At 51.1% G+C, this 27,506-nt stretch overlaps 2 protein-coding genes across 4 annotated transcripts in view; one reads left to right on the top strand and one right to left on the bottom strand.

The window, feature by feature from the left end:
- Window positions 1-8,053: 8,053 nt before the first annotated feature.
- LOC141579328 (uncharacterized) lies at window positions 8,054-18,144 on the bottom strand (the record flags this gene model as incomplete). The annotated part of the gene is given in 4 exon segments (XM_074374484.1): window positions 8,054-14,075; window positions 14,964-14,978; window positions 17,537-17,634; window positions 17,637-18,144. Coding segments are annotated over 4 exon segments (1,062 nt in total), but the record flags the coding sequence as incomplete, so codon positions are not given.
- TCF20 (transcription factor 20) overlaps window positions 16,891-27,506 on the top strand; it is an 87,261-nt gene continuing 76,645 nt past the window's right edge. For all 3 annotated transcript variants that reach the window (XM_074375626.1, XM_074375625.1, XM_074375624.1), the window contains exon 1: window positions 16,891-17,176. The gene's annotated coding sequence lies outside the window, so the exon portion shown is untranslated. The remainder of the gene's footprint in view (window positions 17,177-27,506) is intronic.

Raw genomic sequence — 27,506 nt, 5'->3', positions numbered from 1 at the left:
GCCTTTGAAAGGGGATTGGTCTGTGGTTTCCCAGCAGTAGAGCGGTCTGTGGTCTTGAGCAGCTAAATATGAGACCAGCTTTTCAGGAGGACAGATTTTAGTGAGCCCTGAAATGTCTGGGCACAGTGCAAGGCAGCAGGAAATACAGAGAAGCAGGCAGGGCTCCGTGGGGTTGGCTGTGCACTCACTGATGACTCCTTGAGTGCCTGAAACAGTAGGAGCTCAAATAAATAGTGCTTGAATGAATGACTGCATGCCTGACTGGGTGTGTGGTTGCATGCATGCGTGATGGGATGGACACAGGCTATGAGGAGAAGCAGTAAAAGTCTATTGGTTAGAAGTCTAGACTCTGGGGCTAGATAACATGGGGCTGAATACTGGCTCTGCTCTTTATTGTTGGTGTGACTTTGGGCAACTCAGCTGAGTTCCCTGGTCCTCAGTTGTCTCATCTGTAAAATGGATGTAATGGTATTCCCTCACCAGAGGGCAGTTGCGGGGTTCAAACGAGTTCATAAGAAGTTAAGACAGGGATGTACAGTAAGCGCTACGTTAGTACCATTAACTCATTATTGCCCTTATCATCAAAAGAATTCTGACCTTGCGGTTACAAGACTAAGTGTAGGATTTAGCTCTGCCACTGACCTACCATGTGACCTTGGACAAGTCCCATCCTCTTTCTGGGCCTCCATTTCCACATGTGTGGAATGGTTGGGCCAGATGATTCCAGCATCCCACCCAGCTCAGTTATTCTGGTCTCTGTCTTGTTGGCCTCTTCTCATGACAACATGCCTGGCACAGAGGCTTGGTCCTCATGGAACCCTCCAGCTCAGCCACCATGCTACCAAAAACCCACGTTACGAAACAGAGGCAACAGCGCCCCCTCCACTCAAGTGTGCCTCCTAGTTGCTGCTTTGAAGCGTGCTTTGCCTTTAGGGGTTTGGGTGCCCCGACTCTTCTGTCGTGCATTTACTCACTCTTCCTTTTTCCTGAACCTTCCTGACCCAGCTCACATAGCTCCTCCTCCAGGAAGCCTTCCCTAGTGCCTTCCCAAAGCTGCCCTCTCTTCTAAGCCTCTTTTCTGTTCCTGACTTGTGATCCCACCTCACCCACATTGAGACTTCTGTGAAAAGATACTGAATAGTTGTTCATGTGTGTTCATGGTTTGAGAAGACTGAAAGGAACCTGTATTTATTCCATATCTACTAAGTGCCTGGCTCTGTGTAGGCACATTTGTCTGCAAAGTTAGGAGCATTAATTACCCTGCTTCAAGTGTGGCAAATTGAGGTTCACTGAGATTATGTTGGAGCCCAGTCTGTGTTCCTCCAAATCCCACTTCCTTCCCACTGTTCCACCACATCTCTCTCAGATTTCCTTCCATCCTCTGTAGCACCTGGCAGGCCCAGATCAGAGAAAGTAATAATGATCGACGCTAACACGGGTCTGGCTCCTGCTAAGAGTCTGCACTGGTCTAAGCATTTTGCATCTCTTCTATCGTGTAATCTCACAACAACCTTATAAGGTAGGTTCTATTATACCCATTTTACACATGGAGCACATGAGGCTCAGAGAAGTTAAGTAACTTGCCCAATATCACACAGGAAGGAAGTGGTAGAGCCAAGATTTAAAACCAGACAGCCTGATGGAGGTGCCTGCCAAAAATTCTCCAGTCTACTGTGTCAACCAACCTTACCTGGTTTCCTTAGTACATATTTCTTGAGTGCCCACTGTGCTAGGGGTCAGAAGACAAAACAGACCCGGCTCCTTGGCTGATTTAGCAGCCTGGCTGGGGAGGCAGGCAGATGAACAGACAGATACAATTCTGCGGGGTCTGGGAAGGGGCTGTGCTGTGCTGAGACCCTCCCACTGCTGTGTTTCCCACCTCTTCCCAAAGGAAGAAACAGATGTAGAGAAGTTGTCCAGAGTCACAATGAGTGAGCTGGGGAGCTGGGATATGAACCTGGGCAGTCGGCCTTGGAGCCCCCATTCCTTTCCACTACTTCCTGCTGCCTCCCAGGACACTGAGTAGGAGCTGCAATGGGGAAAAAACATGGAAAGCTGCATCTCACTTGGACTTGGACATCAGGAAATGCTCCTCAGAGGAAGTGATGTCTCAGTAGTTCCAAGCAGAGGGAACAGCACATGTGAAGACCTGGAGGAAAGAGAGAGTGTGGTTGGTTTAGGAAACAGAATGAAAGTGTTCCTTCTGGGTTTCCTCACTAGTGTTTGTGCTCACGTGGGCATCTTCTGTGAGTACGGTCAATTTACTTCAAGGCTTCACTGAGTGCCTTGTGTGAACTCTGGTCAGGTCCTGGTAGGGGAAGGACCGGTGCAAAGTCTGGCTGGAGTCCTGAAAACTGAGATGGGGACATTAGCTCCAGGCTTTGGGGAAAGCCTGAGGGAAAGGGAAGTACTTTCCAGACACTGGGAGCAGCCCCGTGTCCTGGTCGCTAACCCTGACATCCTGGACATGGGGAGGATGAAATGAAGTAACTGGAGCCTGATGCTTAGTAGGCCCTCACCAAATGCTGGGCCCAGAAGCTCAGATGAAGCTGTGAGCCAAATTACGGGCAGCCAATGGTCAGCAGCCCAGATGCTTCAGGTGCCAGGGAAGACGGTACTGCCTCAGGATTGGCACATTAGTGCCTGGAGGGGCCTGGGCTGGGTTGGGGTATTGAGCTAAAGGGAGCATAGCAGGGTGGGCTGTGTGGCCTCTCATCTGAGGGCAGAGGCCAGAGCACCTGAGGTTTACTCAGTGGAGGTGGTCATTGGACAGGGGAGACCCCATCAGGCTGGGGATGGTCTGTAGAGCATCTGTAGAGCATCTGTAGAGTAGGAGGCTCAGGCCAAGGGCATTGCAGGGCCGAGGATCTGGCCATGGTCTGGAGTCCAGGCACTGGACACCTGGGTCCGTTTTGTCCCATGTCTTGGGCCTTGGTTTCCCCATCTTGACATGGGGCATTGGTGCCTACTTTCAGGCATTGCCATGGAGTAAGAGGGAGAGTGTGAATGCCTGGTGCTGGGACCACATGTAGTAGGTGCTCAGCCCATCAAACTAGTTCTGCTGACCACATGCTGAGGGCAGGCTGCCTGCTGCTGCTACCCCCTGAGATGGGAGTTTGGTTGATGGGGACTGCTCCACTCTGCCTGATCCTTCTGAAGTCCACCTTTGCTGGGTGGTGGCCTGGGCTGAGTAATTAGACCCAAGGCCTCAATCCAGCAGCTGGTGAAAGGCTTCAAAAAGCCCCAAAGCTGCCTGGCTGGCCCTTCAGGCCCTGGGCCTCTTTGCTGGCCCTGACTGGCTTTTTCCCACTCTCTTTGCTCCCTGCCCCAAGCCCTAGCTCATTTTCCTGCTGAGCCGCCTCGGGGGGGCCCTTCCCTCTCTGAGCCCCACGAGGTCTTTGCGATCACCTCCCACAGTGCCAGGTGTGAATTCCCGCACACAGTAGGTGCTTTGTGAACAGTCACGCTGGCCTTTACCCAGTGGGCTCTAAGAACAGCAGCGAGCTGTGATTCTTGCCTGCAGTGGGTGTTCGCCCATTTAAGCCATTCACTCTGGGGCCAATTATAAATAGACACATAATCACCCCTATCTATAGAGATAAAACATATTCTTCAGAGATGAGCCACCCGCCCCTCCTCTGCACCCCCCACCACGCTGGCACGCGCTCTCCGCAGTTGAGGGCGATGGAGGGATCGGTGCTCCCCTCCCTCCTCCATCCATCCCCTCCTCCTGCTGCTCCTCCATCTCCACCCTGCAGAGGTGAGATCTGGCAGGGGCTGTGATGTCAGAGGCTCGGCTGATGTCACCGCCCCGGCCCTGTGACTTCACTTGCCGGCTTGGGCAGGAGGAGCCGCGAAGAGGCTGAGAGACTAGAAACTGCCCCCTTTCCTTTCCCTTCTCCTTTTTCCCTTCCCCTCCTCCCCAGCCTTGCTCGGGAGTTGTTTTCCTCTGGCCGGTCGCCGGGCTGTTGGAGGGTCTGGAGCAAGTGCCAGGAAGGATGCTGCTGCAAAGGTAACGCGGCGTGCGCGGTGCCTCTCCCTCCGGTCACGAAAGTTTGCTCTGGCGTGCGAGGCGTGCCCGCTGGGCGCTCCGCCGCGCCACGCTGCCTGGCATGAGGCTCCCGGGGGGGGGGGGGTGGCGGGGGCGGGCAGGGCCAGGCCGGGCCAGGGCAGGGCGGCCAGGGGCCTCCCAGGCGGCCTTCACTGCCTTGTCCCCATCAAAGGCCGCAGCTGCTCGAGTGGCGGCTGCAGCTTTGAAACTGCCATAAAGAGCGATGGAGGGAGGGGAGCGCGGGGGATGTTCAGAGCAGTGCCCGGGAGGGTGGCTGCAAGAGGAGGGGTGAGAGGGGGCTGCTCTGGGAGTGCAGCGGCCAGGGAGGCAGCGGCAGGGGCGTGAAGGGCAGGGCTCCGGGTCAGAGTCCCAGGGGCCGAGTCACCATAGCTGCCACTGTCCCCTCATGTCCAGCCAGCGTCCGGTCCGGGGCTGGGACTCCAGCAGGGAAGGTGCAGAGGCGGGGGGCGGGAGGCTGGCTTCCCCCCTCCCATTATTTCCAGGCATATTCTACCTCCAGCAGGCCATTTGTCAGCGGTGATTTGGGACAAAGGAGGGGGCAGTGGGTGGTCTGCTCCAAATTGGGCGAGGGGCATGGAGCACAGGGCCGGAGAGAAACGCCAACAATTAAGAGGCAGATCGAGGGCTTTGCTCATTCAGGCTGTCGAGGGAGCCGTCATTTTGTGTTAGCGTGTGTGTGTCTGAGGTGGGAGGAGGAAGAGAGGGGAGAATGACAGGAGAAGGATTATGACATTGTGTTGTCTCTGTTTGTGGTAAATGCAAATTTGGCACCAGCAGCTTCCCGGGAAAAGCAGCAGCAAGTAACCCAGGCCAAGGCCTTGGCCCAAACCCGCTGAGGGAGCCCGTGTGGGGCGGTTTGGGGTTTTTTTTTCCTCCTTTTTTTCTGTCTGGCATGTTCTTCTTCCATTTATTTTTACAGTGAAGTGCTGAAGACAGACAGGCCAGCATGGCGGGGAGGAGCTGGTCCTCCCTCCTCCCTAGCATGCCAGCCCCCTCCTCACTCTTGCAGGAGGCCCAGGCCACTCTCAGGACCCCTAGCCATCGCCCCATCTTGGCTGCTGCCCTGCTAGGTCTCTCTGTCCCAGCCAGGGTCATGGTCCATCATTCTCTTAGCCTGGGCAGCCTGAGGTCTCAGAAGGCTACTTCTGCCCACAACTGCCTCCCAAGGGTGACCAGAGAGAGAGCCGGGGACTGAGGCTGAGATGGGGCTTCAGAGATACAAGGCCAGGGCTGAGCATGCCCCCAGCTGCAGTGCCAGTCCAGCCTGCTCGGGAGGCTAGCAACGGGTTCTGCAGCCAGGCCTGTGTCGGCAGAGTGTCCCAGGACCTTGTCTCCTCCAAGGGGCTCATAAGGTCAGAGAGCTTGGGCCTGACCTGGACTGGGAAGCAACTGCAGTTCATGGCTGTGGGCTGCATCGAGGCTCAGGCCAGGGCAGTGGTATGCACGCAGGTGGTCAGTCTCTAAAGGATGTCTCCAGAGAACACAGAGAGTGGGGCTTTACCAGGGCCAGGCCATAGCTCAGGCCCCAGCAGGGATGGAAAAATCTGAGCTGAGAAGCCAAGGCAGGAGCCTTCCTCAGATGGAGGGTCAGGGGAAGACTATGGCCCTCTGGGTCCAGCCTGTCACACACTAGGCCTCAGGCTGTGGCCCTCATTCTAGCCCTCCTTCCCCAAGAGCTGGTTCCTCACCTGGACCTCACTCCCTCTTTTGCCTGGTCAAATCCTTCTGGACTCAGCCTCCTCCAGAAAGCCTCGCCAGCTCTCTACCTGGATGGCCTGGGGGCCTGCGCCATGCCCACTCCCATGCCTCCCCATCACAGTGCTGATTGCACTGTGGTCGCTGTCAGGTCCTTTGGTACAGGGCCATTTAAGGCATCCTCTCTGTGTTCCCAGTACCTGCCCACAGCTGGCACAGAGGTTTGTGCCTGGAGCAGATCCACACCTGCAGATACCCCAGGAAGGTGGGACACCGGGATGGAACAGTCGCCCTGCCTCACACCCTAGAAGGGGTGATGGGCTCACTTCCTTTGGGCAAACCCACCCAAAAGGGACTTTTCCCCATGGAGCCTGACATGTGGGGACAAGCAGCAGCCATGTCCATGAGGGGTGTCTGCCCTGAGCTGGAGAGCCTCCTGTGGCTAATGTCCCTTTGGAAACTGGCTGTTGGCTCATTCATCTACCCCAGTATTTCCCCCAGGTCCTGGGACCACAAGCCAACCTGCAGAGGGGAGCTTGGGGCTGTGGGTGAGGAGCAGTTGCCTGCCTGGCCTTCACCTGTGCAGCTCTGGTACCCAAGGAGCCTCCTTTGCCAGATGGAAAAGGAAGAAACAGTGGATAGACTCTCTCCAAGGCCAAGATGCTGGGTCCATTCCAGGCCAGGGCTCTAGACCCTGCTGGCCAGAGGTGCTGGGAACACCAGGCAAGGTTCCAACTGGCTGGTCAGCTCACTTCACCCAGCCGAGGTTCAGAGCCTGCCCACTTGGAACTGTATGCCCACCCTCCTGGCATACATAGTTGGAGACACACAGCCAAGCCCCTCCCAATGTCTGCCCCAATTTGATGGCACCCAGCAGCTCCGGAGTCAGAGAGTTCTGAGTTGCAGTCTTCCCTGGCTACTTTCCAGCTATGTGAACTTAGGGAAGTTTCTTATTCTCTCAGAGCTGCAGTTTTAAAAGGCAGTGACCTGGTGGTAGGAACCTCTACCTGCAGGCTTGTTGTGGGGATTAAGGAGACTGCAGGTGCAGTTCCTGCACACAGCAGATGCTCAATTAATGGCGGCTGTGGTTATGAGGGAGCTGGCTATGCCAGCAACCTAGAGGTACAACGAAAAAGGTTCTCCCTGGGGTACCCATGTGAATTCTTACAATCAAGGTCAATCAAGAGGGGCTTCAGAGAGGAGCTGGCATTTGAAGACCTTAGAGAAAGAGTAGGAATTTGTCAGGCTAAGGTAGGGGAGGTTGTGCAACCAGAAGGAAGAGCGAGAGCAGAGTTGCTGGTGTAAAAGGCCAGTCAGTCATCTTGAGTGGCTGGAGGCCAGGAAGGGGGAGAGGAAAGCCTGTTCCTCTCGGCAGTGGGAGCCGGGAAGGCAGAGCCTAACTGATGACAGAGAAGGCAGGTTTTACACAAAACTGGCTTGTTCTAGCTCCTCCCAAATCAGGCCTCTTGGGCTGGCCTTGTGGTGCTGGGATTCCTAGACAGCCTGGGAATTTAAGCACCAGCCTGGGTCTCCTTTTAATTTGGAGTCTCAGGACTCTTGGGTTCTAGGACCGGCCCAGGCCCACTAAGCCGGGGTAGCATTGCCAGGGAATCAGAGTAGACGTCTAGTCTTCAACTTGAGTGAGGGTTCCTGGAGTAGCTTCTCTAGCCTGGGACCCCACAGTGACTTGAAGCTCCTGAAAGAGGCCAGGGTCACTGATCCCCCCAGTTCATCCTCGACTGAGATGGCACTGCACTGGGAGCCGGGCTGCCTGGGTTCAATCCTGGCTTGGCCAGCTGTGTGGCCTTAGGCAAATCATCTGCCCTCTCTGATCCTCGGTTTCCAAGGGTAACAACTGTACCTAAGTCACAGGGCTATGTGTGGTGAAGATTAGGTGAGATTAACTCTTGCAAAGCAGTTAGCCCAGAGCCTGGCTCCCAGGGAGAGTTTAACAACTGTTAGCTTAAAGAAAAGTCAGCCCAGGAGATTGAAGGCTCTAGCATCTAGTATCTGTGGGCCAGTCACTCAATCCTGAGCCTCAGTTTCCCTAGCTGTAAAATGGGGATGATAATTGTGCCTGGTAATAATAGCTAATATTTATGAGCACTTCCCATGAGTCAGGCAGGCTCTGTTCTAATTGCATAACTATGTAGTAGTTTATTGAATCAATCTCCCCCAACTCTGCCTAACATGTGAGGGTGGGGGTGGGGTGGGCAGGGTAGCCCAGAAGCCAAAAGCATGCAGGGAAGAGCCCCGGAGATTTGGTGATTTCTAGGTGAGGCTAAACTGGCACACTTGGTAGTGTGGGCAAGACCAGAAGGAACTGGATGGTGGGGGTGTGAGGCATGAGGGCCAGCTGGGTCTGGATACCCCTCGCACATGGCAGAGCTGCCAAAACACTGTGGGACCCTGAGCTGGTCACAGCCCCACCTTGGGCCTTGGTTTTCCTATCTGTCTAATGAGGGCTTGGGCTCACTCACCTCTCAGGTCCCCAGCTGCTGTAAGGGGCGGCAGTTCTCTCGTCTCTTTGATTTTCTTGGATGGCTTCCATGTAGGTTGTGACTTGGTCAGTATCATCTGTCCATTGATTTTTTCCAGAAAGGATGCTTTCTTCCCTTCTGTTTTGTAACCAGCCCACAGGTGAACCTCGGTGCCTGGCCTTCCCACTGCTCCTCCTGCCCCCACCAGCACACCTCATCTGGACTCGGGTAGAGGGCCGAGAGGGTCCAGCAAGATAGTGGCCTCCAGGAGGCCGCTGGAGGACAGGGGGCTGCCCCAACACCATGCGATGTGCACCGTTTGGGGAGAGCGCTGGGAGTGGGTGTATATAGGGCTCGGGAGCCATGTCCAGCCCACACCTGGCAATGTGATGCTGACTTGCCGTGGAAGACCCACATGGTTTGTTTACTCTCTCTCCTCTCTCTGCTTAAGCTTCAGAGTCAGAAAGACCTCTCACCCCTTGTTCCACTGTGCCTGCGCTGGGTGACTGTGGGCATGCTTGCTCAAGGGATGAGTGATTCCCAAGGGGCACCTAAGGCCAGAATAAAGGAACCAGTGCTTAGATGCAAGGTCAGTGATTAAGCATTGGTGTGGATGCAGCCCTCCATGGCATATTGTTAATGTCCCCATTGCAGATGAAAAAGCTGAGGCTCCAGAGCTTAGAGAGCTTTCTCAAGGCAGCATCACCTTCTGCCCTTCCTTTCTTTTGTACACCCACCTACTACCAAAAAGGAGCTGAGACGGATTATAATGCTGGGAGCCCATAGGTGGCAGGACAGGTAAAGGGAGCCCAGATGACCGGGGGAAGGAGGCTGGGGAGACACAAAATCTGCGATGAGGTAGCTACCATGCCAGCGTGTCAATGCTTGCCCACACAGGATATATCGGGAATGGGAATCAGGTGTGTGGGGGAGGTCATGGTTAAGGATGCACAGTTCCTTCTGCCAGGAGTGTCTGTGCCCACCTTCACTCAGCCAGGGCATAGGGCTACTTAAAGGGCTCTGTGTAGGTTCAAATCCCAGCTCTGCCACTACTGGCTGTGATCACATGCCAAGTAGTTATTGCTCTGAACCTCAGTTTCCACACCTGTAAATGGGGATAATTGTACTCACCTCATAGGTGTGTTCTGAGGATGACCTGAATGAATACAGGTAACTCACTTAGCATGGCTCCTGGCACGTGTGAGAGCTGTAGGAATGTTCTCTATTGTTATCCCCTTAAATCAGCTCACGTTTCCTGAGCACCTGCTGGGTGCCAGCATCAAGCCCAGGGAGCAAGGATTCATCACTCAGGTCCCTCCTGCACCCTGGGCTAAGCCGCCAGCCTCAGGGCCTAGGGCTGAGTGTGTGGATCTGACGTGTGGGGGGAACAGCCTGTGAGAATTGGTGTGCTGGCTCCCACTGCTGGCGTGACAGACATCCTGATGAAATATGTCACTTTAAAACGTTTTTAAAAGAAATTTCTGGAAAGCTTTCTTAACCCCACGGGGGCCATCAGTAGCCTGAACAATTGTCAGGTTCTAGTCTTGGCTTTGAGACAACTTGCCAGGGACCCTCCCTTGCCCGGGCCTCACCTTCCTCATCTATAAAACGGGGTAGTAACCGTATCCACCTGAGAGGGTTGACCCTAAGTGAGGCTGCTCATGTGAAATATGCTTTGTAAACTTGAAAGCAACTTAGAGCTGTTGGGATCTTTCGGTTCTGTTTCTGGTCATTCATGACACGGTCATGGGCAGACGCCTGCATGGTGTCATGCTGGATGCTGGCCCGGGCGCTGACATCAGTGAGATGCCCGCTCTACTCTCAAGGGCTCCCTGAGTTGTGATCTCACTAAAACCCCTGAATTTTGTGATTTCCAGAGAACATGGAAGGCCCCTCTGGCAGTCTGGCCCCTTCCGGGGGAAATGCTGGTAAGTGTCTTGTCTTATCCGTTCGTTCCACAAATGTTTTTGGAGCAGCTCCGTGTGGTGAGGATGATGCAGGAGAATCAGAGGTCAGCCCTGCCCTCGAGAGCAAAAACTCTACCCCTAAATGACCAGACGTCTAAGCTTCGGGGTGGCTGGACACAAAGCCTGGGCTTTTCAGAAGATGCTCAGCCATAGGGTAGTTGGCAGGATCGTTTCTAAATGAACATTGACTATTTCCTCTGCTCGGAATCCTTCAGCGGCTCCGTCTCTTGCCTTTGGGATAAAGTCCCCAAGCCTTTCATGGTCTGTGCTGTCCTGCTCCAGCTGCATCTCCAGCTTACCCATTTCTTTTGAATTGCACTGGCCTCCTTTTTCTTCCTGGAAATCTGCTTGCTCCCTCCTGCCTTAGGGCACTTGCCCATGCTGTGCCTGCTGCCTGGAGCTCTCTCCCAACCTCATCACATGGCTACTTCCTATCTGTCCTTCAGGTCTCAGCTCAAATGTCCTGGATCCCCAAGACCCGGGGTCCCATTATATACCCTCTGTGCTCCTGCCATGCTTACTAATGTGTATCATGGTTGTTACCAAATGATTATTTATGTGATGACTTGTTCTCCCTAATGGTCCCATGGGACTGAAAGCTCCATAACAACAGGGACCTTTGGTCTCAATGTTTGTTGAATGAATTTATGATGAGTATTAAGGTATGCTTTGTGGAGGTGGTGGCATTTGAGTTAAGACTTGAAAGAGGGTGTAACTTCATTCTGTAGGGGAGAGGGAAGGGATTCCTGCCTTGGGTAGCAGACAGGCACATGGTGGGAACACAACTCATTTGGTTTGGCAAACAGGCATAATGGGACATGTGAAGAAAGGCTGGAAGGGGCTGGAGCCAGACAAGGGCTTTGCGTTCCAGGTGGATGAGAATTGATTTGAATTCTGAAGCTACTTGGGACCGACAACCTTTGAGCCAGGGGGAGTAAGGTTGCTTCCGGTAACAGTAATGAGTTTGCTGCAGGGATGGGTGGGCCAGGAAAAGAGGCTGCAGTCAGGAGGACCAGTTGGGAGTTGGAGAATCCATTGACTCTGCTGCTTTCTGTTTCCCCGGAACCACAGATGTGTCTTGGAGTTATCCTGTGAGCTCCTGGGGAGATGCAGGGCAGACGCAGGGCAGTGGTGAGGAACCTCACAGGGCATGACTGCTTCCAGAAGACAATCACCTAGGTGGCAGGGCAGCCATTTCTGAGTCACTGGAGGGATAGATGGAGTGGAGGGAACATTTATGTCTGCATTTCTCACACCTGTGTCCTAGTGCCTTCCCTGTGGCCCAGGAATTGTGACGCTGAGGGACCAGCCTGAGGCAGAAGATGAGCAGAAGCATTTCCATCCAAGCCCTGCAAACAAGACCCATCTCTGCGCCCCCACGGGGGTGTAGCTGATGTGGTTAAGAGCCAGGATTCTCAAGAAGTACCTGGTGACGAGTCCCAGATCTACTACTTAGCAGCTGTGTGCCTTTAGGCATCTTGTTAGCAATTCTGGGCTTCAGCTTCTTCAGCTGGGAAGTGGGGGTTACTTACGTGTTGTGAAGGTTAAGTTTGAGGACACACATGGAGCCCCAAGCTCAAGGAACGCTGGAGGCTCAGGAAGTAGTGGCTGTATCATGGCCGCGTTTTTCTCCACGGTTTGAATTCTTTGCAGGAAGCTTGGGTTTCAGGCTTAAAATGACGAGCATGTCAACAAAACAGGATGGAACAAAGTCTTTTCCCAGCATGCCTCAGCATGCAGCACTGCCTTCCCGTGGAGCCCAACAGTGATGGGGCTAAAAGTCTTGAGCTTTCAAGCAGAAATAATCCCAATGGAGAGGAACCTCCCTACTGTTGTTTAATGATAAAGCGATGCAGGGGCTCTGCAGCCCGACCCACCTGGGTCCAGATTCCAACTCTGCCTAGCTGCTCTGTGGCTCAGTTTCCTCATCTGCAGAATGAGCTAAAAATAGTAGCCACCTCATAGGGCTGTTGTAAGGATTAAGCAAGTTAATGCAAGTGAAGTGCTTAGAACACACCTTTGTCCCTACTATTGTTAGATCATTTCATCTTAGCTTTAACACTTTGTAGTGCTTTAAGTGACTCAGCGGGAGCTCCGGGGCCAGAAGGCTGAGTTCAGACCAGCTCTGCAGCTTGCTAGCTGTGTGACCTCTGGCAAGTTTCTTGGCCTCTCTTTGTCCATTTCTTTCTCTGTACAATGAAGATGACAATCCCCGCCTCAGAAGGTTATTGGGAGGAGTGAATGGTAAGGGACCTGATTTCCTGGAGGCTGGTGGACCACTCAGTCCCTCCTCTCACCCATTCCAATTTCCAGATGAAGAAATTGAGACTCAGAGCCATCGAGTGATTTGCTAAAGGACATACATCAGTGAGACTAGGCTGGGCCCCCAGCTCAGTGACCTCTGCTGGGCCTCCATGCCAGGGGCTGCCCAGGGAGACTCAAGCCACTAGTGGCAGGAGTGTTGAGGCCTGAAGGGTGATCTGTGTGGCCAGGGTGCAGGGGCCTGAAGTGGCTCAGCTGCGTCTCCTCTGGTGTTCTCTCTGCTCACCTGCGGGAAGACAAGTGCACAGGCGCACAGTCACTGCCGCTTGCTGGGCAGGCCAAGGTCTTCCAGGCATGGGGTCTGAGGGTCCAACACTTGCAAACTGCCCAGTGTCCAAGGCTTTAACATGCGACTTGTGGGGAGAGGCTGGTGCCAACCCTGCTGTCCCCTCACATTCCTTTCACTATTCTCCTGTAGACTTTGGGACCCACCACCTGTCTGTGTCCATCCATCTTTCCAGTGTTTACCAAGGGCTGGGAAACTTGCTGGTTAAGAGTACAACCCCTAAAGACCTGGGTTCAAATCCCAGCTTGGTCTTTTCTAAGCTGTGTGACTTGGGACAAATTCTTAAAACTCTCTGAGCCTTAGCGGCCCCATTTGTAAAGTGGGTACCAGTAACAGTACCAACCTCATCATGTTGTTGCAAACACATGGTGTCTGTTGCCAGTGAGCTTGGACTCCTCTGGGCTGTACTGTCATTATTAACATTACCATTTTTATGGTTATGGTGCCTCACCCTATGCAGGATGCTGAAGCAGAGGTGTCTGCCCTGCAAATGCTCAGAGTCCTGAGGGAAAGACAAATACAGTCACAAACAGCCCAGTGTGACCAGTGGGAGCTGAGGAGGGAGCCACAACTTGGATCCTGGAGGAGTGAGGTGGAGTGCAGGGTTGAAGGGCAAATCTCCTGAGCAGAGGTCACTGTGAGACCCTGTGAAACAAACTCATGCCAAGTATGGCACAGTTACAAGGCCCTGCAGGATCCCACCCCTGCCCACCTCCGCAGCCTCATCTCTCGTTCCTGGAGCCCTGTGCTGGGCACAGCCCTCCTGGGAACTGCAGGTGGCTGTCCCCACATGACTTAGCCATCATCAGGGCTTACAGCCTAGCACACAGCAGGTGCTCTGTGTGGAATGAAGGTATGCCCACAGAGGTTCTAGCCACCCCTGCTGTTGGTGCTCTGCATGGGGAAAGTGCCTGGCTTGGGATGGGCTCCGCAGTGGGGTTCCCTACTCTCTTAACCAGAGGCTGTTTTAAGCTGTCTCCTAGAGGACTGTGAGCAGGAATTCGAGGCCTCCTTTTTGGCGGGATAGAGTTAGCAGGAGGCCCCTCCCAAGAGGAAGGAGAGCTGGGGCCCATTGAAGGATAAAGGTGAGGGCTGTATGTGTACTGAAGAGAGCCAGTGAGTGAGAGGAAGGACATCTGCCTGCCGCTGAAGGCACCGACACCCCGGCTCACTTCACACAAGTCACTGATCTGCCGAGCAGGGCCAGTCCCCTCAATCAATCCGTGCTGACAGATGGTAGTGGAATCAGTGACCTAGAGGCAGAAGACTCCATTTGTAATCCTGGAGTGGCCTGGGTGCCTGGAGGAGGACAGAGGAGTTTGTAATAAAGGGAGTGACACAGGGTTTCCAAAAGCCATCTCTGAGCTGGGGGAGGAGGGGAAGGATTAATTTTGCTTCTGGAATTGAAACCACTGATTCAATTCAATAAGTATTTTTCGAGTGGACTGGGTAAGAAGAGAGAAAAACAAAACCCAACTAATCTACTGTCCTTTCCTTAAAGTGTGGTAGGAAAAACAGGATGGTCACAGATGAGACAATGAGAGAACAATGGAAGACACGAATGTGATCAAAGCAGAGGGGGCTCCCAGTTATTGTGCTTCAGCCACTACCGGATCTTGAGCATTTAACCTCTCTGAGCCTCAGTCTGCTTGTGTGTTCACATCATAGAACCCTTAGCTATTGTTCATATGTGCCTGGTACTGTACTGAATTCTTTACGCACATCTCTTTAGATTCCCATAACACCTAATGAATGTCATACTATCCCCATTTTACTGCTGAGGAAATCAGCATTCAGAGAGGTGAAGTGACTATTCCAAGGCCACACAGCCCAAGGTAACTCAAATCTGTCTGTAGGTCATGATGCCCACACATATTCTCTTTCTGAATGGAACTGAAAGGGAAAGTGATAGGCTGCCAGGGGTGAAGAGGTCCAGGCTGGCCTGGCCCTGGGACTGAGGAAGTTTCCGGGTGGAAGTCGGCTAGGCATTGTTCAGGCAGGGTCCTAGGGGTGGGGAGGGGCAAGTAGGCTCAGTCTCAGGACAGGAGGCAGGAACAAACAAGACCGTGGACTTCAGTTATCTGTCTGCATTCCTTCCCTTCTGAACGAGGCTCTGCATAGCTTGTCACTATCCATTTCACATTCTGGTCCCCATTCTGAGACCTAGGTGAGCTGAGGAAGAAGGGAAAGAAAGGAAAGAATGATCAGGCAGGAGACTGTAAGGAAAAGGACTTCCCTTTTCTTCATGAATTCTCTCAAGAAACTGAGGGTGCCCCCAACCCCAAGTGGAAGCTCCCATGCATCACCCTGCATTTGTCCAGAAAACATGAGTCTATGCTGAGAGTTTTCCTTTTTCCCTCTGTAGCTCTGACTCAAAGCAGAAGCCAGTGCTGGTCTTTTAAGTCTTGGTGCCAAAGAATTTGAAAATGAAACTCACAGAACAATGGGAACAGCCAGAGGGCAGGGCTTGGCGGCCTGTTCAGCTCTGCCCCGGAAGAGACCAGCACCCCGCCTGGCATGCAAGAGGTATTGGGGAATCAAGTCTCCAAGAATAGCCCTGACCCACATTGGAGCCAGCCCCCACTTTGTGTGATTGGACAGAAGCCAGAAGAAATCACTGCCTTCCCCAACCACATCCTCCTGGGGTGCCAGAACCAACTCGGGCCCTGCTTCAGATCTCTTTGCTGGGCACAGGTGTTGCCACAGCCAGGACCCTCCTTGGGTGGCCCAAGGCAGGGCAAAGAGTTAATGTCTCTGTTGAGGTGGGTGAAAGGGCAGAGCCAGGCCCCGGAGGATTAGTGCACCTCAAACATACTGAAACTGGGCCTCAGGCCACACTTGGTTCCTATCAGCCTCCACCTGCTGCCCAAAGCACTCTTCCACTTCCAATTTACTTTCAAGTTGGGTTGCTTCAGGAAAGTAAGCTACCTACTCCCTTAACATCTAGGGCCAATGGGGGCCTAATTTAGAATCAGCAGTTTTAGCCAACATTAGGGACATTGAGTCCGAGTCCGAACTCTCCTTCCCATATTGTACTAACGGGAAACTGAGGCCCAGAGTGGGGAGAGAATTTGGCCAAGTCTCTGGGTGAGTCAGAGGGAGGATCACAAACACTCTCAAAACATTCTACCCTCGCTGGCCTCCTCACTTTTGATAGCAGTGGGTCACGGGGCACAAACATCTCGGTGGTGGTTCTACAACTAAGATTTTTTCTTTTCTTTTCTTTAAGTCAGCCATTCCTTTGCTCCATAAAACATACATGAGATTTGCCAAAGAAGGCTGGGAACGTTCTGAGGCCTTGGCACCACAAATGCTCTACCATATCTCCAAATTAATTCTGGACCCTGGGTCCAGCCAGGCATAGCAGCTTTTCAATGCCGCCTCAGGCAAAGGCAACTGGTATTTGGTGAGCATCTGTTTTACCGGCAAGGCTAGTGGGCCTCCCTCCTCCTAGCTTTTATTGCAGTGTAAACTGAGGCTCGCTCGAGAGGGCCCAAGTCATTCATCCAAGGACACGCGGCAACAAGGGGTGGAGGCGGCAAGGCAACCAGGCCTGCGGCCGGGAGGGCACTGGACAGGCAGGAGTCGGCCTCACTAAGCAGGTTATTGGGAGCAGAGCAGGCCCTCGCCCGCGGGCTGCCCGAGGCGCGATTCTGGCGTTGGAGGCTTCAGGGAACTCCACAAATCCCAGGGAGAGATTCCGGGCCACCAACTCCCCAGAAAGTTGGCTTACGGCCACTCCCAGGACTGCCGGGAGCTGCTGGCCAAGATGGCACTGGGCGCGAGACGAGACACGCGCGCTGCGACCCGCAGCTGCCGAGAGGACCCCTGCACGACCCGGGCAGCAGGGCAGGGGTCTCCTCTGGCCCCACACGCGCAGGCCTCTGCAGCGCCGCACGCTGGTGGGCACGCGCGCGCCCGCCGGCCCCGCCCCCTGCCACCCCGCCCCCGCCGCGCGCACCGCCCCGCCGCGCGCCCTCCCGCCCGCCCGCGCGCCGCGGCCCGGGGCCTTCCGATTGGCCGCGCGCCGTCACCTGACGCTCTGTTATTTCCTGTGTGTTGGGAGAATGGAGAGAAAAAACCCCGAGCTGAGCGGCTTTCGGCCCCTGCTAGGCGGCCGCGGCCTCCGCCGGGGGAGCCCGCCCTGAGGCGCGCCCGACCGGGGAGCGAGCGCGCGGGCCGGAGCGAGCCTCCAGGGGCCGCGGCCCCGGCCCGCCCCGCCGCCGGCCCGGGCGCCGGAGCTGGAGGCGGCGGAGGCTCCCCCACCCCCACCCCGCGCAGCGCCGTCCGCCGCCTCTCCCTCCCCTCCCGCCCCCGGCCGAGGCCGAGGGACCGGGCGGGGGGGCTCCCGCAGGTAACCGCCGCCCAGGACTGAGGGGGAGGGGCAGGGGTCGGGGCTGAGGGGATGGGGCTGGGCTGGGGTGTCTGGCCTCTGGGGGGTTGGGGGCAGAGGTCTATGCCCGGCCCGACCTGGGAGTGCTGAGCCCCCGTACACCGAGGCAGGACTCGGGGTGCTGAGGGGAATGTCCCTGCCCAGCCCGACCCAACCCGGGAGTGCAGAGGGGAGCGGCCTGCCCTGGCCTTGGGGCGCTGAGGGGAACGGACCCGGCCTGGCATCAGGGCGCTGAGGGGTCTCGTTCTGGCCTGGGAGTCCGGCAGGGCTTGGGCACCGGTCCTGGCTTGAGGGTGCCGGGGGAAGGTACCTGCTCATCGCGGCCTCTGGTGCAAACACGGCGGATGTGAGCGGGCGGCGCCCAGGGGTCGGCGGGGTCAGCGCCGCCCGCCCCGGGGCCCCTGGCAGCCCCGGGGGTCTGGCGGCACTCGCCGCTTCGCGGCGGGCTGGGGGCGAGGCCGTCGGGCGGAGGGCCGGCCTTGGGGAGGGGCCGGGCGGGCAGGAGGGCGGGAGCGGCGCTGAGGCGCCCGGTCGTCGGAGCGCGCCCCTGCCGCGGGAGGGCCGGGGGCCCGTTTATTGCCATGTGAACACCTGAAGCCATGTGGACGCGGCTGCTTCTTGCCTGTTGAGGGCGGAGGGCAGGTACCGGCTGGCCCGGCGCAAGGTCCCGGCGCTGGGGGCGGGGAGCGGAGCTCAGGACACGCTTCCTGCGTGGGGTTTTCTCCCCCTCCCCCGCCGCCGTGAGCGGGTCTGGGTGTTTGATCCCGAGGTCCCAGTGTGCGAGCGAAGGCTCGTTTTGGGGTCGGGGGCTCTAGGCTTCTCGTCCTTTTTAGGGGGAAAAGTGGTGGTTTAAGGAGAGTGGCCGATGCGGCCCAGCCCGCTCTGGCAGCAGCGGGAGGTGGAATGTCTCCCGTGCGCCGGGATGGGAGTGGAATTTAGTGAGTTGGGGGGGGGGGTGCGGTGCAGAGGAGCGGCCTCCTTCCTGGGCCTGTGGGTGGGGATTATTGTCTGTTTTTGTGGTTGTGGATACTAGCACTGTCTGCCTCTGTGTGCCACCCTTTAGTTTGCCCTTAGGGGACAGTTGAAAATTAGGATTCCACACTCCCCCCTTTCCTCTTTGCTTTTTTTTTCCGCCTCGAAGATTAGATGACTCTGGTAACTGCTGTAAAATGGATGGAATTTTCGAGCTATTATCTAACAGGCAGATCTTTGAATGATAATTGGACCCTTATGTTAACAGCCTCAGTGAAGAGTTTTATAAAACATCTTACATGGGGTGGCAGCTTGGTGAAGTGGGAAACTGCTGAATTCCGCCGAGGAAGACCAGGAATCTATTTCCCAGCTTTGTGACCAAATAAACTTATTCTGGCCATGTTACCTGTCTCCTCAAGGCTCCAATTTCTTCATCCGTTAAATGAGGACTCCCTTCCAGGTCAAACATTACAGGGGTTTGGGTAGTCCTCCCGACTCCCTCCAATCTTGTGTGTTTGTTTTAACCATAGATGACTTTCTGGGAAATGCAGGCTGTCCCTTACCTGGCTTTAAAAGCCTGTCTCAGTTTTCAGTTTTCAGCCTCCTCTCCAACAGAGCTTAAGACCTGGTCAGGGTACAGTTTTCCCTCAAATCCCAGATGCTCTTCTGTGCTTCTCAGAAAGTATATTCTAGTCTATGCTGAGTATACCTTGTATTTTTTTGTCTTTGCAAGAAGGAGTTAATCAGGAAAAAGATTTTTCAGAATACATCTGACTACCTGGAACTGTGGATAATGGAAGTGTGTTTGGGTGTGTGTGTGTTGGTTGGCTCCAAGGAGTTCCAAGCTCTTGTTCCACGCAGGAGGTTGTAGAGGGATCTTATTTAAAGTTCTTTCAAGGGGTATTTGAAACTTGAAATTTCCAGCTTTAGTATTCTCAGAGTAGGGATAAAGTGGAATTCCATAATATCTCCTGTGAAATGGTATGTTTCTGGAATTAACTATCACCTCAGGGTGCACTAATTACTTGCATCCCACGTTTATTTCTTAATGGTAGCCGAGTGCTTCCTTTCAGTTGCTGAAGAGCCCCAATTAGTTTCACTGATTTTATGGTGTGTGAGGGCCTTTGGCCACACTTTTGACTGGTTAGTCCTTTCAGGCGAGCCTCAGAAGTTGGTCTTGTTTGTCTTAAAGTTCTAGTACCGGGATGCTTGAAGAACATGTGCCTAATGTGGTGTGTCTTTCTTAGACCACTTTTTTGTTCATTCTGTACAGTTTCAAAAAGGGTCATAGTATTGGAAGGCGTGCTCATAATGCTGACTTTGGAGACAGATTGGTAGACTTTTTTTTGTATATTAGCATCTGGTGTGTCACATTATTTGCGTTTCCAAAAAATTAGCAGTTTATTCTGTGTTGGTATTTGAAATATGACCTTGTGTTTGGTGTGGGCTTTTAAAAACCTTATAGCTACTTAAATTGTAAGCAGTTACCACACTCACTTATATTTAGCTTTGTGTTACAACTTATGAGGAAAAAGTTATAAAACTCTTACAGAGGTTTAAGAGTTTGTGTATATGTGTGGGAGAAAAGGTTGTCACAGTGGTAAGGAGATATAGGTTTTAGGTTCTATAGCCTTTTAATTGTATACTCTTTTCTAACTTTCATAATATTGAATGTAAAACAAGAAACCAGAGTTGGATTTTTGGTGAGTTCAACCTTGTTTTATAGAGAGGAAAGGATGCTAACATTTGTTTAAAAAAAAAACCCAGTATGCTAGGTTCTGTCCAAGGTATTTTAACTTACAAAATCCGCTCAGCAGACCTGAGAGGTATGTATATATATCACCTCCTCTTTCCCTGAGAGATCATAGAACTAAACAAGGGTCAGGGTTTGATTGTGACTGTCCTCCCCTTGGCTCCAAAGCCTTTTCTAGATCTGTCATAACTCACTGCCTGCTCAAGACACAAATCAACTAGTGGTAGATTGGCCTTGGAAATCTAAATTTTCTGCTATCCCCCCCCCCCCCCCCCCGTTTTTAAGTTATAATGAACTTGAAATCTGGACTCAGGCAAAATACTGGAAATCATGGTTCTTGTGACTGTGCCATGTGGCTTAGTGTCCCCTGGAGTTTTCTGAAACTTTACTTTCCCCATTCCTGGCCAGTTTTGCCAGTGCACTTGAGATTTAATCTAAAAAATTTCTTTCGTACTCAATTCTCCCATTGTGTCTTAAGCTGTAAACTTGTTGTATCAACTCAAAAGAGTGATAGAATATGTAAGGGAATGTCTGTCTTCTCTCTGTCTTACTGGTTTACAGTGCACAGGAATCTGGTATCTGCTCAATTTGACCGGATGCGACTCAAAAGATGCATTTACAAAAGACAGCCCTTTCCCCAATATACCTTAAGCTCTCTTCCTCCTGGGGGTTTATGTTCAAGGCACCTTAGTGTTCATTAGATTTGTCTGGGGTTTCAGACTCTGCTACCTTTATTTACTTTTTTGTGGAGGTAAAAGTAACAAAGTAAAGCAATACAATAAAACCCTGTTTATATTGGAGCAAAACTGTACATTAAAGTTATACATTTGAAATACAATGAAATCAAGGCTTTCGTAGAGCATAATTTGGTCATACTGCACTGAGACTGAGTAGTTTTTATTATTAGACTTGGAAGTCCTCATAATACCTATGGTACATGCAGTATGGGTGGAAAGGTTCTCATGGTGACAAACACAATCAGTACTTTCTGCATTAGAGCTATGTTTGCTTGTAGGTAATGTGCACAACCCAGCAGGAAGATGAACTATAAAGTGACTTATTGGTATATCTGTGGCTTGTTATCTGATGCTTCATTGTGGGGAAGTTAAGAAAGAGAAAACATTAGCCACAGGAGAAAATATCCTTATTGCAATATGCAGTATATGTAAGCTGTTCTGTAGGAGAGAGTGGAAGTTCATTGGAACATTTGATTATCAGCCTGATTGGAAGATGGTTTCCATGCTTGAATAGCGCATCCCTAAATGTGGATTAAAGTGCTCTGTGTATGTGTTCTAATTTTTATTAACAAGCATTTGTAGGCATTGTTCTAAACATGGGAGATGCAGTGGTGGGCAAGATAGAGAAGGAGCTGCTCTGGAGACGGACTGTAGACAGTAAGTAAGTAAGAATGTCAGGTGGTGATGCTGGCTACGAAGCAAATAAAAGACAATATGATGGTGACTCAGGGGAGCTCCTCCAAAGTGGTCATTAAGATGATCCCTCTGCTGAAGCCTTTTCTGCTGGCAGGGCAGTCATACTTGATCTGTGGGAAGGATGCGCTAAGCAAAGTAAATAATTTGTTTTAGCCCTGAACATCTTGAGAAGTTAATCCAAAGAGTAGAATTGGGTTGGTTGACGTCTTCCCTCTGTTTTTATCAGTGCTTTGTGAACGGGGACCTGGCTCAAAAGAACTTAAGAGGGATCATTCATGGTACCTTGTAAAGGGTAAGAAAGGGGAATGTGTCTGCTTTTTAAAATCATTCTGGTAAAAAAAAAAAAAAATAGAGATGTGGTATAATATTGGCGAGTGCATATTTCTTTGTTTGGGAGTTGGATTGGAGTATACTAAATCACCATACTTTGTTGAAGTATCAAATAAAGCCAGCAAAAATTAGTGACGTCTGTATGCAGGACACTCTGCTAAATGTTGCTTCAAATGGAGGACTCCAAGTGACCTAGTGGAATTGGGGCCAGGGTTGTTGAGGGAAGCAAGGGTAGCTGAGAGTGAGTGCTCTGGCAGGAGAGGAAATAGCACAGGTCAGACAGGCTTTGTTATCCGTGGCCAGGAGGGTTTTCCACTCTGCTTTTCCCAGCCAGCTGGTGGCATCCAGCATACCTTCACCCACCCTTTCTGTGCTTTCTGTGGTAAAATTTTATAGAGAGCTGAAAGAAACGTAAGAAATTGTCTAGTCTAGCACTTTGTCTTTACAACTCAGGAAAGATGCCAGGAAGGTGGTGACTTGCCCAAAGTTATGCATCTTTTCACTGACAGAGTCAAGGCTAGGGCCCCGTTCTCTGCCAGCTAGTGTTCTTTCAACCATAGCCCATGTCCCAATCCCATGTGGGATTGATAGTTAACAGTTGCTTCTGAGTAGAAAAAGAAAGGAAGGAAACCTCTGGGTGTTGATGTACTTACTGAGGGAAAAGCTTGCGTACTTCCAACCTTAAGTCAGGGAGAAGACAGCACATCAATCTTGAAAGCAGACTAAGTACAAAGAAGATTGTATTACTGTTACTTTTTTCACAAAGATATGTAGTGTTGGTTTCTTTGGCCCCATTGAGACATACTCGCACCCTAATTATGTCTTGGTCCAGAATGGTTGACATGGAGAAGCTCTTTGCTGCATTCAGTATTAGTTGTGAAGTTCAAATTAGGCCCTTTAGATATAGGGAGATATTTCTGGTTCTTATGGAAATTGAGTCCTGGAATTCAAAAGAGGTAAAGCCCTAGCAGTCCTCAGTTTTTCCACCTCTAGACCTGCTTCAGGGAGGATTTCACTTCCACATTTTGAAGCACCCTAAGTTGAAGCATTACTTTGGGAGCCTGGAGATTATTGTTCCTGACAAGAGTAGGGTTTCTTGGGGAGGGCTACTTCCTTGGACATAACCCTGACTTAGTTCTCTGGTGGGCCAGTTAACCTGGGAGCAGATTTTGTATCCTTTTTGCAGTTATGTGAAAAGACACTCTAAGTCCACGTGATGAGCAGTTTGTGGAGGCAGCAGGGCACGTGAAGGAGGACGTGTGGCCTCGGTTTGGCTCCATCACTTACTAGCAGTGAGTGACCTTGAGCATTTTGCCTGAGCCACAGTTTCCTCATCTGTAAAAAGGAGATATATCTTCCTCAGGGCCCGTGGGAAAAGGAATTAAAATGGGAAAAGTGTATAGTGGAGTGCACCACCTATAAGTAACCCTCAGTGAATAGCAGTTGTCCATTAAACAAACATTCCACATTGTGCTGTGTCCCAAGACACTGGACTAGAGCAGGGCTGGTTGATTTTACATCCTCAGATATCTGCTCAGTAGAGAAAGATAGTTAAACAGGGCTATCAGAAATGCTCTGATGGAGGAGTACATGTGTATCAAGATGTATAATCCTGACTTGAGAGATCCCAGGAGGCTTCTCAAAGGGGGACCATTTGCTTCTCATCCAGGTGCCTGTCTTGTCTCTTAGCTATCTTTTCTTGCCTCTGTGGCTCATCCCTCTCCTTCTTCTGCTTGACCATAGACATTCTCTGGACCCTCTTTATTTCACTGCACTCTCCCTGAGTGCTCTCAGATATCCCTAGGCTTTTGTGATTGTTCATAGGCTGATGACCTCCACATTGATACCTTCAGGCAGACCTCTGCTAGCTCCACCATCATCGCCTACCTGGAATACTGTGATTGCCTCTTAGGATGACCCCCCCCCCCCAATTTCTACCCATCTGCCTCTATTCCACTTTGCCCAGAGCAGCCAAGAGTCATCTGTCTTTCCTCCACTTAAAATTGTTAAGTGGTTTCTCACAGCACTTAGAAGAAAATCCAAACTCCTTCCCATTTCTCACAAGGTTCTGAGTGCCCTGGCCCCTGCCCACCTCTCTGACTGGCTCTCTACTGCTTTTGCTTGCTGTCTTCAGCCGCATTCACTTTCTCTGACCCCTGAAGGCAGCAGGCTCTTTCCTACCTCAGGGACTTCTTTATAGGCTACTTCCTTTGCCCAGAACACTGTGGCCAACCTAGCCTTTTCTCATCCCTCAGAATATTTGTTGAATGAATAAACCGACAGTAAAGGGGATGGGATTAAGGAGGAAAAGTGTCCTTGGAGTGCATCTACAAAGGTCTGAAAAAGAAAATATAGAAAGAAACATTTGAAGTGCTGAAAAAATGAGTTTGGTTGTGGTATAGGTACAGTTACTCAAGCAAAACACCTAGGAGTCAGGCAGCCAGAGCTCAGATATACTGCTGATGAGAGTATAAAATGATGTGAACACTTTGGAAAACTCAAAGTTTTGTGAAAAGTTGAATGTATGTCTGCCCTGTGACCCAGCAGTTCCATTTCTAGCTATTTATCCAAGAGAAATAAAAGTATATGTCCACAAGTAAGCCTTGAACAAGAATGTTTGTAGGAGCTTCATTCATGATAGCCAAAAACTGGAAACAGTCCAGATGTCCACCAGCAGGAGAATGGGTAAACAAACTGGTACATTCATACAGTGGAAGACCACTCAGCAATGAAGAGGAACAGACTGCTGGCAGATGTAATAAGGATAAATTCCACACATGTTAATGCTGAATGAAAAGCCAGACCCAAAACAGTACATAATGGATTATCCCATTCATAAGACATTCTAGAATAAGCAAAAGTAGTCTATGATACCGAAAATCAGATCAGTGGTTACTTCTTGGGTGGAAGGAGGTTCACTGGGAAGGGGACATGAGAGAACTTTCTAGAGTGATGGAAATATTCTGAATCTTGATAGACATTCACCAAATCTGATTGAATCATTTGCTATATGTAAATTATACCTAAAAACAACCTAGGAATTGCCCTAGATTTCTCCATGCCTGCCCCCCACCCCGGCCAACATTTAATCTCCCAACAAGTTCTGTTCATTTGATATCCAAAATAAATCCTGAATTTGTTCCCTCCCATCTCAAGCAACGTCCCCTCTTATCTGGACTACTGTATTATTAGCCTCCTGACTGGTTTTCGAACCCCCAATTTTTTTTTCCCTTCCCAGATCATTTTTTCCGCTTGTCAGCTAAAGTGATCTTTAAAAATTCAAATTGGATTACATCAGTTATTTTCCTACAGCCCTCCAGGAGCTTTCCATTGCTTTCAGGTGGCCAGAAGGGTCTGTCTGACCGCCACCTCCTCCTGAGCCCATTTGACTGGCCTCCTCCTTGCTCCCTAAGGTCCAGCCTCTTTAACCTTCCCTCAAGCTCATTTCTGCCTTAGGACCTTGACACCTGGCTCCTCCCTTGGCCTGGAGCACTCTGCCCCCCAAATCTGTGTGAGACTAGTTTCTGTTTGTCATTCAGGTTCAGTTTAAATATTTCCTTCTCTGTAAGGTTTTCTCTAGCCCTTACTGTCTAAAGTAGTGTTCCATCACATCACCCTGCTTTTATTCCTAACTTTTATCACCATTTGAAATTAGCTCATCCTTTTATTTATTTGTTTGCCTATCTCCTCCCTCTCGGATTAAGCTTGGCTTGTTCCCTGCTATCCACTCAACGTCTGCAGCAGTGTTTGGCACATAATGTATTGGCCATATGTATTGACTAAGTGAAGGTATTAAGGCTGGTGGTGATGGGATGAGAACAAGTCTACTAGGAGGTGGATTTGTGAGGGAGGAGGAGGAGGAGCCAAGGAGAGTCAAGACTTCTATCTAGCTTGGAAACTGGGTGGTGGGGTACCACTCATTGAAATAGAGAACAGTGGAGAATGAGAAGATTGGGATGGGGTATAAAGTGATGAATTTAATTGTGGACTTAAGTTTGAGATGCTTGTAAGGAAGGCATCGAGAGTTTGAGGCACAGAACTGACATTTAGAAGAAGGGAACTGAGCTGTAGACTAAGACTTAGAGGTTAGCATGTATATGTTCCAGCCTGGGTGTAGATGAGATTGCTCTCAGGGTAAACACGGAATGCCAATATGTGGAGAAGTGGTTCCTTCCCTTTTTCCTGCCCTAGTGATGGCTGTCTCCCACAGTAACAGAAACTTAACAGAACCCAGCCCCTAGAAGGTTTTGCAGTTCTGGACACTCCCCAGCCCCCAACCCCCATGTTCCAGTTATGTTATTGTTGCTAATAATAACAAGCACTCAGAGGGTCAGCATGAAAACTGTGAGGAGTGTGAACATTTAAGGGAGCTGGGGAGCATTTAAAGAGCAGTGAGGATGCAATCAGACAGGTTAGGAGGAAAACCCAGAGAGCATGGCATGAGGGAGGAAAGTGTTTCCAGTTAGAGGCGGTAGCAGAGATTGCAGAAGTGTCAGTTGGGTAGGGAGGGGCTGACTAAAGCAACGGTTGTATATTGGTGAGAAGGTGAGGTGAAGAAGTAGAGACAATAAGTTTGGAGTCAAACTTTCCTCAAGTTTGGCTGTTAAAGGAAAGGAAAATAGCTCTAGGGGTCAAGCGAAGACATTTTAAAAAAATATGAGAACCTTGAGCATGTGTAAATTGAGGTGGGAAGGAGCTAGCACAGGGCAGTGTTGAAAATGCAGGAGAGAATGTTGGATTGAGGACCTTCCTGGGGAACTTGGGGCCCAAACTGATCCCAGGCAATTGGCTTTGTTTTGTTTTGTGTTTTGTGTGTGTGTGTATTTATTGAAGTATAGTCAATTTACAACGTTGTGTCAATTTCTGGTGTACAGCATGATGCTTCAATCATACATGAACATACATTCATTTTCATATTCTTTTTCACCATAAGTTACTACAAGATATTGAATATAGTTCCCTGTTCTATACAGTATGAACTTGTTTTTTATTTGTTTTATATATATTAGTTGGTATCTGCAAATCTCGAACTCCCAATTTGTCCCTTCTCATCCCTTTCCCCTCAGGCAATTGGCTTTGGATAATGAGACTATCCCCTCCCTGGGGAAAGCAAGGTGTATGGGCAGGAAACAGATGGGCATGGGGGCAGGAAGGTAAGGAGTGCTTTTCTGTGTATTCTGTGAAGATCCTCTGCTGAGGGACAAGAGCAGGGTAGAGAGCTGGAAACTGGAAGAACACAGGAAAGACTTGAAGAAACTGCTGTGGCAAGCAGATAGAGCCGGCTAAGTAAACAAGAATTGCAGGGGGAAAGTGTAAAGTAGTTTAGATGAGCTTTCTGTCTCCTGGGATTTTAGAGAAACTGGTCAGACCTTTACAGTTGTTTGTCTAGTTTTGGATTCCAGTGGTTTGGACTCAGCTTTTCCTGTCTTGTGTCTGGTAACTCCCTTCCTTCCCCATATGTTTCTGCCATTCCCATTCATAAGACCAATGACTTGTAAATTATTCCAGAGCTCTCATGCTTTATTTAACCAGTACTTAACATAGCACTCCCTGTGTTAGGTGGCAGTGTTCTGAGTGTTATATCAAAACAGCACAGTTAAGGTGGGAGACACACTTAATCACTTTGGAGCTGGGCTACCCCAGGAGGGCCTGGCTGGAGCAGAAGTGAGCATCCTCTTCCTTCCAGCTTCACAACCAGAGCAACTCTTGTTATCTGTCTCTCGTCGTAGGTATCTGTGTAAGATTTTTGCTGGAAAAACTGCAAAAATATTTTCGAATATGACTGTACTGGGCTCTAAGGTCC

This window comes from Camelus bactrianus, chromosome 12, assembly GCF_048773025.1.
Source record: "Camelus bactrianus isolate YW-2024 breed Bactrian camel chromosome 12, ASM4877302v1, whole genome shotgun sequence".
NCBI lineage: Eukaryota > Metazoa > Chordata > Mammalia > Artiodactyla > Camelidae > Camelus > Camelus bactrianus.
The sequence above is the reverse complement of the archived record's forward strand: the minus strand, read 5'-3'. Positions and strand labels throughout refer to the sequence as shown.